General features: G+C 44.0%; 1 protein-coding gene and 1 long non-coding RNA gene across 3 annotated transcripts in view; one reads left to right on the forward strand and one right to left on the reverse strand.

Annotated features, from left to right (window-relative positions):
• Positions 1 to 3609: 3609 nt before the first annotated feature.
• On the reverse strand, positions 3610 to 6554 carry MSC (musculin). Its single transcript, XM_002819174.6, has 2 exons — positions 5688 to 6554; positions 3610 to 4792 (listed from the first exon to the last, which is right to left on the reverse strand). The coding sequence occupies exons 1-2, from the start codon at positions 6219 to 6221 to the stop codon at positions 4706 to 4708; spliced, it is 621 nt and encodes a 206-aa protein (XP_002819220.3). The 5' UTR covers positions 6222 to 6554; the 3' UTR covers positions 3610 to 4705.
• An 8-nt stretch (positions 6555 to 6562) lies between these two features.
• Positions 6563 to 17358, forward strand: part of LOC112134655 (uncharacterized) — a 111822-nt gene continuing 101026 nt past the window's right edge. For both annotated transcript variants that reach the window (XR_010141203.1, XR_002916022.3), the window contains exon 1: positions 6563 to 6760. This is a non-coding gene — a long non-coding RNA (uncharacterized LOC112134655). The remainder of the gene's footprint in view (positions 6761 to 17358) is intronic.

Below are 17358 nucleotides of genomic sequence, written 5' to 3' on the forward strand. Positions count from 1 at the left end.
CATCTATGGAGCATTTCCCAAGTGCTTAATGAGATGATTTCATGTAATCCACTCTTAAAGTATTGTGTGAGGTTGAATGAATGATTCCTGCCTTACAGAAGAGGTAAGGTACCTGATGCAGCACCAGGAAATGTGGGGCTGGAACCCACTACATCTGACCCAGTCATCTGTGAATTTTTTTTTAAATGAGTTTTTACAAATTCCAAAAGAAATATACAAACTTTTTCAACAAACAAATAAAAGTAAAAGATTAAAAAAAGCTTCTTGTTCTTCCTCCCCTCCCGTTCCACTGCTAAAAGTTAGTAATAGTGCATACAGACATCATATTTTCATCAACTGAAAGCCCCAGCTTTTATTTGCTCCATGAGCCTCTTTACCATAAGCAATAAAGAATCTCAAGGCTGATCCAGAACTATCTTGGTGATAGCAGGACCAACAAAAGAGAAGGCTGCTAAATGCTACCCAAGTTTACATGATTACATGTGGATTTCTGACTGTGGCTACTTTCTGGATCTTCTTAGAGCCCTGGGTTTGAAGGATTTCTCTGGATCAACTTTCACTGTTGTGGGAGAAAGAAGAAAAATAACACAAAACGTGAACATAACAGTGAAAGGGATGAATGGAGAGTGGCGAGTGCACTGATGCAAACATCCTGGGTGCCCACAAGTGAGTATGCAGAGTTCACACTGAAAGGAGATATGGCCAGGTGATCAGTTACGAAGGGAGCCAATCTGTTGCACTTTCCCACAAGTTGGAAGCTTGGTAGTGAGAAGTGAATTATCAGTTTACCTTGTTTCTCCTTTCCAAATGTGACTCTGAGTTACCATTTCAATTTTTAATATTTTTTCAGAAGTATCAACCAAATTATCTATCAAATATCTATTAAAATAGAATGTGTTCATTTAGTTGTTTGTGTGTGTGTGTGTGTGTGTGTGTGTGTTTTATAGACAAGAGATGTTTCCTTTTTTTTTTTTAACTTCTAGGCATTTATCATCAGGGAAAAATCTGTGACTGTAAAAGTCTTTTGTAAATTTTAAGGGTCATTGTTGCTATCTGTTGAAGGAGCTGCCAGACTAAAGTGAAATTATAAGTTGAAGCCCAGTGCAAAAGAATATGCACAACATCAATTCAACTCCACAACCAAGAGAAACGCCTGAATGTTTCAAAATTACAGTGCTGAAAGCATTTCTTTTCAGATATTCATCTTAGGAAGAGTCTGTGGAAGGGGATTTTTGTTCTCTTTGGTTGAGTCAGCATCACTAATAATAATGCTTTGGTCCCTCAAAAAGCCCCCTGAAGAGTATTATTCAATTTACTCATTTTGTTTATTGTTTAGCACATTGTACATTGTATTTCTTAGACTTCTTTCTCTCATCTTTTCTCTCACAGCAGTACAATCAAATCGAAGTAATCCTAAGCACATACTTCATTTTTTTCTCTTAAGCCCCCCTCCCCACCCCATTTCCTGTCCACTTCTCCAGCCCCAACTCCCATTTCTCAAACTCAGATCTCCAAAGGAAAATGATGAGAGAGAGAGAGAGATTTGGTGATGCCTGTCTACCACTTAGAACACACTCTAGTAATGGTAGATAAAGAAAAGGCTGGTTTAAGATGTTTAAGGCCTGTCCCAACAGCAACACATGCACATAATTTACATGGACTCATTGGGGCTTACTAGAAAGTGGCCTCTTTCTTTTTCTTCTTCTTTTCTTAAATAACATAATTCCTGGCATTGGACTTTTTACAGAAACTGTGGAGCAGAGCATTCTTGAGAAAGTTTTTTTTTCTTCATAAATTATAGGACTATAAAGTGGTCATTAAAATGAATTTCCAGGGTGCAGTGCAACACTCCCTGTACATGTGAGTCAGTGACAAATATCACCTTAATTGGGGGTTAGAGACAAAAAATCTGTGAGTTTACTCTTGAGTTGGCCAGAAGGAATATAATTATAGAAACACATATTTTAAATATTATTCTTTCACTTGTGGAAATTTGCCCAAATATTTCCTTGTTTATTCAAATGCTTGTTCTTATTTGTATTCACTACAAATATAGCTATTCTTTCTGGTTTTCTGTATTTCTGTTTGTCCACTCTTGTGGGACATTTCTCTTTCGCGGTTGTAATCCAGGCATCTCAAAACAAGACCCAACCTTAAAGACTGTACTCTGCGAATGTCACACCTGTTTAAAGTATCCCCCTTTGCGGAAGTGGTTCCCTCTGCCTCTGGATTTCCTTTAGTGACCAGCATTTAGTGCACTGCTCATTGCATATTAAATGATTTGTTTAAATACATTATCATATTTATTCCTAAGGCAATATTCCAGGTAGGCATTGTGATGACCCCCATTCTACAGAAGAGGAAACTGAGGCTCAGAGGTGTTCATAATGTAAATTGCACATGCTCACTAATCCTGTGGCAGAGCTTGGATTTCAAGCTGGGTTCTTTAGACACTCAGGTTCCCTTTAACCAACATACACTGGGCTGCCTCCTTTCCTTGAAAAGAGCCTAATTTGCTGGACTTTTTGGAAATCACCTTGACTAAGATCTGGCCTCCAGCAGACACTCTTCCTCAAGAAGCTTTCCACCCAGGACTCACCGCTGAAGTGCTTGGTAGGGTTTCCTGCCACATGTTACTTCAGGTTCCCTTTTGTCAGAAAGCCCCTGATGCCACAGACACCACTGATGTAAGACTGGATCCCCAGGGCAGGTTCCGTCCCAGGTTATGAATAAAAGCCCAAGACAATCTTGTCAGAAAGCAGTTCTTGAGCATTTTGGTTGGTTTAACTCAAAACAGGAAGTCACTCTCCCCACCCCATCCTCCCTTACCTCCTAACTAAAATCCAGCTGTATTTTTCTCTCAGGGTCCAGAAAACTGCCTTTCAATTTCATAAAATGGACAGAACCCCAAGTTCGGCAGTTGTTTGTGTAGTTTTATCCTTTACACTTTTCTAAATATTCTACAAAGAGAACGTTGCTTTTAAAAGAACCAGCCATTTTAAAAATTGTATTATAGGGTTTCCAAGTTGTTACCTGCTACAAAAATTGCAGTGCAAATGGAAGAAAATAACACGGAAAATGAGTGTACGTTTAAAAAGATATGTAAACATTTGAAAAAAGAAAAGCACCGTTGAAATACAAATTGGCTTCTTATATTAGGGTTTTATTCTGCCAGTTACACTGGAGACTTGTGGGTGGGCCTTAGGGGTTTTTTTGAACTGCTTGCAATTGTAAGGATTGGAGTGTGCTTTTAGCTGGAGTAGCTGCTGTGTGTGTTGTGTGTGTGTGTGTATGAGAGACGTGCACCTATGTTAGCTAGATGAGTGTATGCCCGTCAGGACAGCAGGAGCCTCAAGACTCTTAGGACTTTTATTAGGCCTCCAGTTATGGCCTTCCAGGAAGCCCGGCCCGGAGAAGCAGCAGAATCATAGAGATTAATAAAGAATGACGTTTGGAAATGGAATGATCCAAAAGTGATCGCCATCATTCCTCCCGCAATAACCCACCGCCCTGACCAGAGGAGATCGGCCCTTAAAAGTTAACTTCTACAGCCAAACCCTCTCAGTAAAGGGCAGCAAAGACCACATCCTGACACCTCCAAGGGGCACACAGTTTTTACAGCGCGTTTTATTATTCATAAAAAAATAAATTTATTTACATATGTTATTTCCTGTGGTAGTGCAGCCTCGGGGCAGGGGCGCGTTCCCTATCGCAGGATCACTTGCTATGGTAAGCCGCCCACCCTGCGCGCTCCTCCGCGCAGGGAAGAACCTGCGCGGCAGGAGGCGGTGTTGGAGTTGGGGCGCCCGGAGCTTGGAGTGGGGAGGCCTGATGGAGAGAGTCTGGAGTTGGAGCTGGGGGTGCTGCAGGTAGGAGCAGGAGCGGGGCGGAGAGGGAGGCCCGAAGAAGACCACAGCCAGGTTGGCGCAGCGGGGCTTGGGGAGGCTTCAGCCCAGAAGTGGAGAGGGTAGACAGACGCCTGATTAGAAAAAGCCGGGAGCTTGGGAAGGAGACGGGAATGAAGAAGCCACCCGGCAGGGAGGCCGAACGGCCCAGAGCTCTCCGGGTAAAACCTGCCTGCGGTGGTCTGGGAAGTGTGTCTCCACCTAGCCCTGCGAGCAGCGGGCTTCCTCCCGCCCGTTAGAAGGGCGCTGTGCTGGGGTACGAACCTGGCCCAGAGAAGCCACTCGCCCTTCTTTGTCACTTAAAACCCTGTCCCGACGCGGATCTCACGTCTAGACCTCTGTCTTGAAAGCGGATGTAGAGCGCGTTCTAACCTTTCCCTAACCATTGTGTCACCGCGAAAGGCCCGGGCTGTGTGGAACCGTCCCGCACGTGTGCGATGAATCTGGCTCCGCTGAGAACGGATCCGTGGGCTGTCTGGCGCGGGCTGGGGCAGCAGCCGAGAGTTAGTCTACAGAGCTAGGGCCCGAGGGTGGACCTGCGTCCGCGTTCTCTTCACGAAAGGAGGCTCTTTCTGGAGAGGCAAAACGTGGTCGCCCAGATCCGCCGCAGCTGTAGCCGTGGGCGCTGTGCAGTGACAGCCACGCCCGCCACCTGTCGTGATCACAGTTCCAGGGAAAGGGGAAGGGTCAAGGAGAATCCAACGGAAACTTCTTCCCATCTCACGAGCTCTCCCTTCTCTCCGTGGCCCCCAAACACTCGCATTTAACGAACAATCCCATCAAGTGAGTTCCAGTCCGATTTAAGCGGTGGTTCCACATAGTCTGTTGGCTGCGGAAACTTCTTTGGTGTCAGAGTCCGGTCTTCCCGAGACCACGAATGGCCATGTCTGTAAATCAAAAAGAACGTGAGATATTAGAGAGAAACGATTGTCCCAAACCGACCGCTCTCCTATGCGAACCCCAGATATTCCTGACTTGGAGTAGCTAAGATTTTATCAGCATTCTGGGAATTTGCATGTCCTCTCTCTGAACTAAGATTTTCGTTTTACTGGAGGTTGATAATCCGAGACGTGCCATATCCGTTCACGCTTCTTCCTGGACTTTGCCCGCAGGATAATTTGGTGAAACTCATATGACTTTGAGATTCTGTCGTTTAGTTCCCTTCCCCTAACACACACACACACACACACACACACACACACACACACACACACACCCGGTCATCCACTCCAAGCTCCAAGTAGGAACTGGGCTTGGACAGGATTTTTTCCCAAGCCGGGAGAGCTGGCAGATCAGAGAGGGACTTTCCAGACAAATCCCATCTGGGGAAACGTACTATCTTCCAGAAGCAATTTTTGTAAAAATGCAAATGCTCTTTTATAGAGCTCGGCCTTCCCTCCTTTAAGAAAGGGCTTGCCGATTCAAACCTGCCCGACTCTTAGCTGGATTAAGTTGGGCAAGGGAGATTTGCCGTCAGTCTGCAACCTGGTGGCAGATTGAGATGGAACCAAGATTTACCCTGGAAGTAGGATATTAGTCAATGGCTGTCACTGGGTACAATGTCCAGAACGATGCAAACAGACACGGATGGTTGATTCTTCTTCAGGGAAATGGCTGGCCACGCCCTTGATTTGGGAGAAACTAAACTGGCCTTCTCGTTCCCAATCCCAGAACCTCCACCCCTTTCGAATTCTTCCCAACCGGCTGACCCTGCCCGGCGCCCAGGAGCGGCCTGGGTATCTCCTGGCTGCTCTCCCGAATCCTTGCGCGCCGCGCCCCTACCAGGTTCACTGGGTGCACGTAGCCGTTCTCATAGCGGTCCTCCTGCAACAGCTGCCGCAGGTGAGCGATGTAACTGGAAGCCAGCCGGAGCGTGTCCAGCTTGGAGAGTTTAGTGTCGGGGGGCACCCAGGGCAGGCTGGTCTTGAGCCTGGAGAAGGCTTTGCTCAGCACGCGCATCCGGGCGCGCTCACGGGCGTTGGCCGCGTTCCGCTGCGACTGCTTGCACTCTGCGGCTGAGCCCTTGGCCGGGAGGGGCTTCTTGCCACCACCGCCCGCGCTGCCACCTGCGCCGCCACCCCCAGCCACACGGGGCCGCTTCCTCTTGCAGCCTCCCGCGCTGCCGGCTGCGCCCAGAGCGCAGCGCTCCTCCTCGCCGTCGGGGTCCTCCTCCTCTGCCGACGAGTTGTCACTGGGCGAGGCGTAGCTGCGCTCTACGCCGCGGAGGGGCGGCCTCTTGGAGGCGGGGACCGGGTACTCCCGCTGCAGCCCCCGAAGCTCCATCTCCTCCGGATCACTCACCGAGCCCGTGGACATCCCGTTGTCCCCCTCGCCCACACGCGTCCGCTTTCCTCCCCCCTGGCCAGTCTCGCTGTCTCCGCCTTCCGCTCCCTGGCGGAGGCGGAGGCCAGAGAGCGCTCCGAGGAAGACTAAAAACCCAGGCCGGGAAGCGCGGGGTGAGAAAGTGAGGTGGGCGGCGAGAGCGTGAGCGCCCCTTCGCTGACCCTGGGGAGCGTGGACTATAAGTTGGCGCCCAAGTCCAGAATCCGCGCGCACCGCCGTGAGCTGCGCCTTTTGACAAGACTATCTGTACTCTTTGGAACAAACCACCCCGGGCAAAGAAGAGGGGGTTGTAAAGGGGGGCAAGAGGTAGGGCAGGGGCGTGGAAGGGGTGGGGACCACTTTTCTGCATGCAGAAGAGCGGTTGGTGGAGGCGGGGGAAGGGGACGTCTCTGCAGAGCCGAGATTTGGGCTCTGAAGCCCGACGGACCTTCAGCATGCCTGTGCGGGATAAGTGAGCTTTCGCGGAGTGAAGGGGCACATCTTGTTCCTACCGACCGTGCTTCTACCCCCAGGTAATCTTAGCAGTGGCAAAGATTAACAGACACTTAGAAACGACAGGATCCCGACCTCTGCTTGCCTGCCAGTCTTTCCAGTAGAACTCAGTTTTCAAGTTAACCATTCATGATGTATGATTGTCTACCCAAGCCTTGCTGGACAAGAGAGAAAGCAGAACAGGCAAACAACATCCAACAATGCACAAGTTACCTCTCATTTTCCTCCTCCTTTTCTTATAATATACCTTCATGATTTACAAAAATGGTTACAATGGTTCGTTGCATTTTCAAATAACATCTGTCACTTAATGATATTATCTCCAATTTGCAGAACTTGAAGCTGAGCCGCCTAGATAGACGTTAAATAAAAGACCCAAACTTATTAGCCTAAGTAGAAAAAAAGATTCAAAATCCGCGTTTTGAAATCCTGGTCCGTCGGTATTCTAGTCAACTCCGTGCCTTCGGGTCACACATCACTGGATGTTGTAGCTGGTATTTTCCACTATCTCGAGAGTTCCATGCGTGATGTGATTTTGTTTTAATACCACAATGCATGTGTTGGAGGATCCGGCCCTAACGCTTTGCATTATAGTGTAGGGAATCTTTGTTATTGTTGTATTTAATAGATTGTGTATTGAAGGGCGAGCTCCTGGAAGCAGAATGCTAAGTTAGCACAATCGTCCGTTCAAAGTAAAAACGACAAAGGAGCACCCTGAATGATCATGTTCCATTCCAAACAAGACTAAAACATCCTGCTCTTCCACACAAGAAAACACAACAATTTTGCAGTCTCATTATTTCCTAACTCGAAGGTCACCGCAGTTCCTGGTCAGGGGATAAGTACTTCTGTGGACACGGGCCCCAGTGGTCAGAGACTGAGTGCCCGCTGTGTGCCTGTCACTGTACTCGCGGCTTGTGAGCAGCTCACTGAGTAATAAAACCCGAATGAGTTTGGCATACAGTTACCCCATTTTACAATGATGAAACTGAGTCGTCACACCGGCTTAGGTGTTCACTTGTTCTTTTCCTGAAAGTCCATAGGCTCCTAAACTCAGCAAGGTGCAAGGGGACCTATGTGGAGTCAGTCCAGGACAGAGCTGGCAGAGATAGCTGGGCCAGCCTGGCTCCCGCCAGTTCGTACAGCAGAACAAATGCGTCCAGCTCGATGGCTGAAGTGCTGCAACAGGTGGCTGGCAGAGGCTGACTTCATCTCTCAGGCATCATTCCACCTTAGTCTCCCAGGCCACGCTACTCTTAGCGGGGGCGTTTTGGGGCCAGGGGAATGTTTCACATAACCCCTCCCGCTCACCCACATTTGCAAAGGTTTTCTCCCTGTACAAGTTGTCTTTTGGTTGGGGGCAGGGGGTGGGCTGGTTCTGGGACAATTTGAGTAAAAAGATCATTTGCCCTCAGTTCTCTCTAGGGTAGGGAAATGCAGGGAATATTTGACAGAGTGTGGAAATCTTTCCTGGAGCGTTTGAACTTGAACTTGACTCTAGGATAGCCTTGCCAGGTGAAGGAGAGGAGAGCGACGAGGAGGGGCAAAGAGATGGACCGAGGAGAGCCAGGCTAGCTCTCTGCAACGACTATTGATGACTTGAAGCTATCAGTATAAATATATAGTCTCACACATTAGGGGCAGGCGAATAGGTTTTTAAAATCTGAATTGTTTATACAGGTGCAGAACAAAGTCTTTCTTTAGAAAAGATTAATGGTGAGGAGAGGGCTAGATTTCTCTAAACAGTCACAAAAACTATACCCAGCCTCAACGCTGAGGAGGTCATGGCCAGTTTCTTTATTTCTTGAAGAAACGGCCTAACCCTACCAGTTCGGGCTTATTTTTCACAGCACTTGCCTTCCCCTCCCTGTCTTCTTTCTCTGTCTTCCCCTCCCTCCCTACTTCCCTCCCTTTCTCTTCTACTCCATCTCCTCACCCTCCCTCTGTTCGCTTTCAAGAAAGTCAGCTATTTTATTTTGTTCGTTTCTTCATCTTTCATTTAACCTCCATTTCTTTCATTTTTGTGAAATTAAGTTATATTTTCACTTGTAACTCTGTTTTCAAGTGTCAGACTTGTAATGAAGGTTAGGAAATGTACCTTATATACATTTCTTATAAGCATATAACTGCAGTTTGCTTTAACATGTTTGTAATATCTGGCATTTGGTCACCTCCTTCCACTTTCAAAGTGCTATTACTTTTTCTTCTCCTTGGATGATTGCAACAGCCTCTCGAGCTGAACAGTGTAAGTATAACTATCTCTTTTGAAAGCCCAGTGTTTTTCATGGTTTTGACAAGTGACATACTGCAAATGAATAATACAGCCTTTATTTTTATACTATAAAACACACTGAAATCAATTCCTATTTGCTTATGCTTTACAAACTCTTAGATGTGAAACAGGTATAGACTGTTTATGTGTACATCAATGGTCTTGAAATTCTTTAGTGACATTTAAAAAATATTCAATGGGGTGAGTAGGGCTTAAGTTGCATTATAAAACAAAATATTTAATAATTCTTTTAATATTACCTTTAATATTTCTTCATCCTGGCTTCTGTGCTTGCTGGGTATATGACTTCTGGAATTTGCATTTTTTGAGCCCTAGTTTTCTAATCTATAAAATGGATTATCTCTCTCAGCGGAAGAGAAAGTATATAAGCAGTTGGCTAGGTCAGAGTCTGGTACATGGGAGAAGATCAGTAAATGCTAGTTAGTATTATGAATTGCCTTGCCCAATATCACACAGCTAGTAAAAGTTAGAGCAATGATCTGACCCAAGTTTTGTACTCCAGGGCCTATTCTGGGTTTCAGATAGTACCAGGGTGTTTCATTTGCTTTGCCTTCAGACATAGGGTCTGAAGTACACGGTCTCATCACATCACATTTTTCACAGGTCCCATGAGGGACCTCACTGAGGGAAAAATGGATGGGACGTCGTTAGAAATTTTTTTTCGTCCTCCAAATTCTTTCACCCTAAAATTGCAGTGCTTTTCCAAGCCTTACTTTCCCTACTGGCATAAAGGATTAAGCCAGAAATCCTGCTGGTGGTGTGGTGTAGGTGAAAGGAGCATGCCCAGGTGGAACACAGATCAGTGCCTAAGAGACTGAAACATTTAACAATGCAGGCTTGGTTTGTTTTTTAAAAAGGGAGCCATGAGGTGGGATGATAATTACACATCATAGAAAAAAGGCCATTTGTTGCCACTTCCTTCCTCCAACAGCATATTAAGTAATGGGTGAGAAACTCTAGAATTGGGTAGGTCATGTGGACTTAGGACTCAGGAAGAGCAAAGGCTTCCTCTGTCCTCTGTGAAGGCCATGCCAAACTATGTAGTGAGTAGGTACTTAAGAAACAGCATGTGTCTTTATAGCAGCATGATTTATAGTCCTTTGGGTATATACCCAGTAATGGGATGGCTGGGTCGAATGGAATTTCTAGTTCTAGATCCCCGAGGAATCGCCACACTGACTTCCACAAGGGTTGAACTAGTTTACAGTCCCACCAACAGTGTAAAAGTGTTCCTATTTCTCCACATCCTCTCCAGCATCTGTTGTTTCCTGACTTTTTAATGATTGCCATTCTAACTGGCGTGAGATGGTATCTCATTGTGGTTTTGATTTGCATTTCTCTGATGGCCAGTGATGGTGAGCATTTTTTCATGTGTTTTTTGGCTGCATAAATGTCTTCTTTTGAGAAGTGTCTGTTCATGTCCTTCGCCCACTTTTTGATGGGGTTGTTTGCTTTTTCTTGTAAATTTGCTGGAGACACATGCACATGTATGTTTATTGCAGCACTATTCACAATAGCAAAGACTTGGAACCAACCCAAATGTCCAACAATGATAGACTGGATTAAGAAAATCTGGCACATATACACCATGGAATACTATGCAGCCATAAAAATGATGAGTTCATGTCCTTTGTAGGGACATGGATGAAATTGGAAATCATCATTCTCAGTAAACTATCACAAGAACAAAAAACCAAACACCGCATATTCTCACTCATAGGTGGGAATTGAACAACGAGAACACATGGACACAGGAAGGGGAACATCACACTTCGGGGACTGTTGGGGGGTGGGGGGAGGGGGGAGGGATAGCATTGGGAGATATACCTAATGCTAGATGACCAGTTAGTGGGTGCAGCGCACCAGCATGGCACATGTATACATATGTAACTTACTGCACATTGTGCACATGTACCATAAAACCTAAAGTATAATAATAAAAAAATAAAAAAATAAAAATAAATAAATAAAATAAAATAAAATAAAAAAAAGAAGGAAACAGCAGTGAGACCAACCCACAGCATCCTGTTGCCTGGAGGAATTGCCATACCTTTGGCCAATTGCCTATACTTTTGATCTAGGAAAATGAATAATCTAGAACAGCACTGGCCAATATGGAAGCCATTAGCCACATTAGGCTATTGAGCACTTGAAATGTGGCTATTCATGTACTATAGTGTAAAATGCATAACCAGTATTGAAAACTTACTATGAATAAAAGAATATAAAAGCTCTCATTAACATTTTAAAATATAAATTTTATGTCAGTCTGTGAGAACATTTTGGATCTATTAGGTTAAATGAAATATATTAAAAAAATTAATTTCACCATTTAAAATTATTGTAATATGGTTACTAAAAATGTAGGATTAAATATACAGGTCCCATTATATTTCTATTGGACAATTCAGGGATTAATCTCATGGATTAACTATACCTCTATGGACTGAGCATCTACTGTTGGTTGTGGCAAGGTGTTGGTGAGACCCACTCCCACCCACTGGGAGGGCACATTCTTGTGGAAATAAGCTTCTCTGTATTATCCAGACTGCGTCTTACCACGTCTACTCAACTTCCTGTCTATAACACACCCCACCAGACACACACACGTGCTGGGAAAATGAATGCTCCTCCTCAGTGGTGTGTTAGTCACATGGAATGCTAGTCTCAGTGTGTGTTGGCCATGTGGCATGCTAGTCACATGGGGAGCCAGTCAGGTGGGGATAGGTCACATGTAAGGCCCAGGGTTAGGTCTGGATAACCCAAGGCCTGTCCTTTGTCTGCAAAAAGCCTTGGGCTCTGCTCCAGGCTCAGGGCAGCCTCTGTCTTGGTGTTATGCAGGATGCCACCACTCTTCTGACCAGGAAAGGAAGAAAACTCCCTTCACCTGGGCTCCACCAATCATCAGGTTGGGTGTCCATGGAAATAGTCAAAGTCTACATGTGGAGTCCTTTGTCATCCACAACACAACAAGGCCTCTGCTGCTGGTTTGTTTATCTAAGGATTGCAGCAAGATTTTTTACCCTTCCCTCCGAACGTCGTGAGGCCTTAGCATGGAGAAGCCAGTGCCTGGATGGTTTGTGGAGGTTGAAGGTGGAAAAGTCAGGCTTAACAAATTAACAATGAAAAATGGGGCTGGGGGTAGGCTGGGGAGAGGGAAAGCGATAAGACTCAGCTTTTCAGGAGAAAAGAAAAAAGCCCTCATTGATTGTCTTGACAACAAAAACTGTAGGCAGCTTCTGCAGGAAATTTTTTTTAAACAATATCTCTAGATTTTAGGGAGCAGGTGCTGAGGCTTAACTGTCCTGGGAACCCCAAGTTCTAACTGGAATGCTGTGTGTTTCCTGTAAATGACTTTGAATACTCAATTAGCCTAGTATAGAAGCCCAGCTTTCAGAAAGTAAAGGTGCTCTAGTGAAGTCTTCTGTAGGAGGCCTGTTTACATAATCCGTGGCCCTCCATGATGTTGGAGAATTCTGAAGGATGTTGGAGAATACTAACCCAGTCCTAGTCTGGGTTAGGAGTGTGGCTCGTAGGTCTGAAAATAATCTTACTTTGTAAACCCCTGGAACAGCCTTTCACTCTTACACAGAAGCTAAGAAAGTTCTGTCTCAGGGGATTTTCTCCTTTTAAGTACTTGTTATTTTATTGGCAATACCTGGAAATGTGAAAATACTCTGTTACCAAAACAGCCCTTGAAATTGTAGCACACAGCTCTGGTCTCCAGTGTGTGGTCCCAAGCCTACCTTGGTTTAATTGTGGAGTTAACCCAGGAGAGAAATATCATCCTGCCATGTGGCATGTACTGAAAAGAGCACCTTTTGCTGTGGACATGAGGAGATCTCTGCATTTATCAGCTGAAAGGCCTCGGGCCACATACTTATACTCTTGTAGCTTGTTTCTCTGTGTATAACCCATGGAAGTTGCCTGAGTTAAATGAGACTGCCAGCATGCAGGCTCCTGTGGAAACTGTGGAGCACTGTAGAAGGTCAGTTATTACATTATTATCCTCATTCTCTCTCCTGTAGGAGCTCATGTTTTCCCTGTTCCCTCTCCCAGTAGCGGGCCTTGCTCAAAGTGCAACCCCCAGCCATGGCTCATCCCCTATAGAACACCAGCTAAATGCCTCCTGGCGCCAGAAGGAAGTTCTCATGTAATAGATACTTCCTGGTGTCACAGAACAAGGATTCTGTCCTTTTTGTCAACCAGTCCCTTAACCAACTCATCTATAAAAGAAGGGCCTAACTTATTTACGTATGACCTTTGTTTCCCTAGTCCCAAGCCCCTCTGACCTCCAATTCTAAAGTGAGCTCTAACAGGTGATCAAAACAGGGAGGTATTTTAGGAAATATGCCCACTTCTCTTAATTTTTTCCCCCTTTGGCTCATTTGTGCTACTTTGTCCAGTTAGCAGAAACAAACAAATAAACAAAAATAACCCAACTACATTCCTCTTCAGATTTCAGTTTTAAAGGAGGACCCCTTGAGGATATTGGAAACAGAACTACTTAAGTTATTCTCATGCTTTGTTTCATCACTCCACTCCTATTTCTTCTTAGATTGCCACCTTTAAGCAACTTCCTCTAGGAAAGAGACCAACAAAATTAAAATAAGTAAGAGGAAAACAAAAAGATTAAATGGTAAACTTAATGAAGGCAGAGGCTGTGTCCTGTTCATAGGGATATCCCTAGTGTCTAGCAACTCATGAAAGGTACTACCTAAATATTTGATGGGCTAGGCCCAGTAGCTCATGCCTGTAATCCCAGCACTTTGGGATGCCAAAGCAGGAGAATTGCTTAAGCCCAGGAGTTCAAGACCAGACTGGGATATATAGTGAGGCCCCACTGCTACAAAAAATGTTTTAAACGTAGCCAGGCATGGGAGTACCACAGGTAGCCTGAGCTACTCGGGAGACTGAGGTGTGAGTATTGCTTGAGTCTGGGAGGTCAAGACTGCAGTGAGCCATTATTGTAACACTGTACTACACGCTGGTGACAGGGCGAGATACTGTCTCAAATTATTTTTTTTCAATTTAACAAAAATAAATATTTGATGATTGAAAACTCTCACAAACACATGAACATAAGCCCATCTGCGCTCATAATTAACAGGAGACAGGTACTCAACCCATCATTTGTCCTTTATTTAACCAACTCAGTTTATTACTATGTGTTCCACCCACTGTCAGCAGTTATAAGGACTCTTTTACATTTCTTATTAACTGAATGGACTTCTAAGGAATATTTCCTCTTATAAAATGGAGTATATATTTCTACTTATACACTGTGCTTGCCACAACGCCCAGAGGAAGTCTAAATAACTCAACAATTATATTTATTATAAACATCCAAGTAACAGCCTTTTCTCTATATGAAAATGAAATAGTGTTTTTAATACCATTTGCTACCATTTTTTTCCTGATTGAAAAAATTCAGAATCTTCATAGAATTTCAGGGGATCACACACTTATAAAGCTTAGATTAAGGAGAGCAAAGGGCCAAGTGTGGAGCCCTTAAAAGTGGTTAATGGTTTTAATAATTTAATGGTTAAGCAGAGAAGGGGAATTCAGAGAAAAAAGGCAGTAATCAGAGAGGCAAGAGGAAAACCAAGAGAGTAGTGTTATTGAAAGCAAGGGAGTCATTTCAGAAAGTCATGGGTGGGGACTTTCAGTTGAGATGGTCTGGTAAGACCACGTTTTGAAGCACCGCCTGTGCTCCAAACACATAGCAGTGAGAGCTAAAATGTGAAAAGAGAAAAACTAAAAAGATGCAGCCATGTCCAAAAGCAAGGAAAATATCTCTTTAGACAACGAGTGGACCAGAAAATAAATGTTGAGTAGGGATGAAACTCCTGCCAGGTCCAGGAGTTGAGTTTCTTTGCAGATGGGGAACAAAGTGGTCTCATGAATGGAGGGAGGCTGACTTGGATAACTGCTGAAATTAGGATGTGGGAGAAGGTAAGGAAGCAAAGGAAGTAAGCCCAGCCTGGCCAGGATGTTGGCTCCATGACTGGGTCAGTTCTGATTCATTTTTTATCTTCATGATAGGTCACATGTTCCTGCCTGTTTGCATGCCTGGTAACTTTTGGCTGGATGCCAGACACCATGAATTTTGCCCTTTGGGTACTGGGAATTTTTTGTATTCCACCAATTGACCTTTGTTCTCAGATGCAGTTAAGTTACTTGGAAATAGTGATTGACCTTTGTTCTCAGATGCAGTTTAGTTATTATTATTGACCTTTGTTCTCAGATGCAGTTATTATTTTTGACCTTTGTTCTCAGTATTGACCTTTGTCAATATTATTGACCTTTGTTCTCAGATGCAGTTAAGTTGTTATTATTGACCTGAGTTATATATTATTGACCTTTGTTCTCAGATGCAGTTAAGTTACTTGGAAATAGTTATTTCTTTGGGTCTTTAAGATGTGTAGAAGGAACCAGAGCAGTGCTCCTTCTAGAGCTAATTGTCCCCCATTGCTGAGGCAAGACTCTTATAAGCACTCAACCTAATGCCCTGGGAACATGAAATTTTCCAGTCTGGCTAGAACAGGTAGTATTCCTGGCTCTGTGTGAGTAGCTGGCTGTGTTCCCTTTCATCCTTTTTGGTGGTTCTTCCTTCAGCCTCTGGTAGTTTCCTCACATGCTCGTGATGATTGGCTGAATACTCCAGGGGTGCCCTCTGCAGATGCCCAGGTTCTTTCTCTGTGCACCTCTCTTCCCTCTGCCACCCTGCCCGGTGAATTCTAGCTACTTTGGTCTGCCCAGCCTCTCAGGTCTGTCTTCTCAACTCAGGGAGTGTGTTTGGCTCTCCTGGGTCCCCTTGTCCTGCTCCACAGCCTGGAAACTCTGTCACAGCACTGGCTGGGACAATTGTAGGGCTTCCCTTGTTTGTTTCCCATCTCTCAGAGTTCATTGTCCTTCATTACCTCCTGTAGAATGTTTTAAGAACCATGGTTTGATACATTTTGTCTGTTTTAGGGAAGTTTCAGGTAGAAAGTTAAGTCTTGTTAAGTCTTATCCCTGTTATGCAATCTTAACCCCGGGTGGAAGTCTTTGGAATGGCACCTTTATAGGAAACATATTTTATTTTATTTTTGTTTTGTTTTTAAGAGTGATACCTGCTTGAGCATGCTTATATTTTGAGAGGAAGATACTGGAGAAAAGAAAGAGATTAAAGATATTAAAAATATGGGGAGGGGATTAAAGATATTAACATATGGGAAAGATATATTAAAAATATGGAAATAGTGATGGAGCAGGAAATGGAGGGTGATGAGTTAGCCTTGAAGAAGAGGATGTACACATCTTTCTGCCTGAAATACTGTAGGATGTCTTTGTAGATCAGTAGAGATTTGTAATGGGAAGTTAAAGAAGTTAGTCCCTGATGGTCTCTATTTTTTCAGTGGAATATGAATTAAAGTTGTCTACATAGAATAGGTGGGTAGACATAAGTTACTAGAATCAACAGAAATGAGAAATGTGGGGAATAACCATTCTGGAGAATATAAAAAGAGTCTAAGTAGGGGTAAGGAAGTGTATTTCAAAAGAGTGTTAAGGGCTTTGACGACATTGACTGATGAGCACTTATACCCATTAACAAATGTGAAGTTATCTAGCACAGTGATTCATATGGAGTGGTTTTCAGCTAGAAATAGCTGAATCTCAACAAATTAACTTGTTTACATTTTCAATAGCAAGAACTTGCAAGAATGAACTATTTTGGGACCATTAAGTTTTGATGAGGTAAAGATGCAATTTAGGAACTTGGAGTTCAGGGGAAATACTCTTGGAGATTTAGATGAAGATTCTACAGTTGGGGACCCATGGTATGGGAGGCAAAATGAAGCCATACTTTTAACTCTTTGGGGTAGGTGGAGAGGGAAGGATTTGCAAAGATGCAGTATCACTATGTTGCAGAAATGTTGGGGGTGCCACTGACAGAATATGATATGGAGTGATCTATGTATTTCTCAGATCTTTCAATTGTGCCTTATCTATGTAAAATGGACTTAAGGCCAAAATACATGAATGCATGCATACACACAGACATACATGCAAACTATTTTTCAAAACTTAGGCTCTCTGGAGATATTAGCAGATTTCTTTCAACATATTCCACAGGCCTTTGGAACACAGCAAATTTAGGATATTTTAAATCAATAATAAACTTATGATTTCTTCATTTTTGCTATAGGGAACTCATTAACATGTAGTTTAACAGGGGGAAAAAAGCAGAGTATGTCAGATTACACACCCATACCCTTATATTCTCATTTTAAACATTAATATCCCCCATATTTTACAGATAAAGATACTGGAGTTAAGACA

Source organism: Pongo abelii, chromosome 7 (genome assembly GCF_028885655.2).
Source record: "Pongo abelii isolate AG06213 chromosome 7, NHGRI_mPonAbe1-v2.0_pri, whole genome shotgun sequence".
In the NCBI taxonomy this organism is placed as follows: Eukaryota; Metazoa; Chordata; class Mammalia; order Primates; family Hominidae; genus Pongo; species Pongo abelii.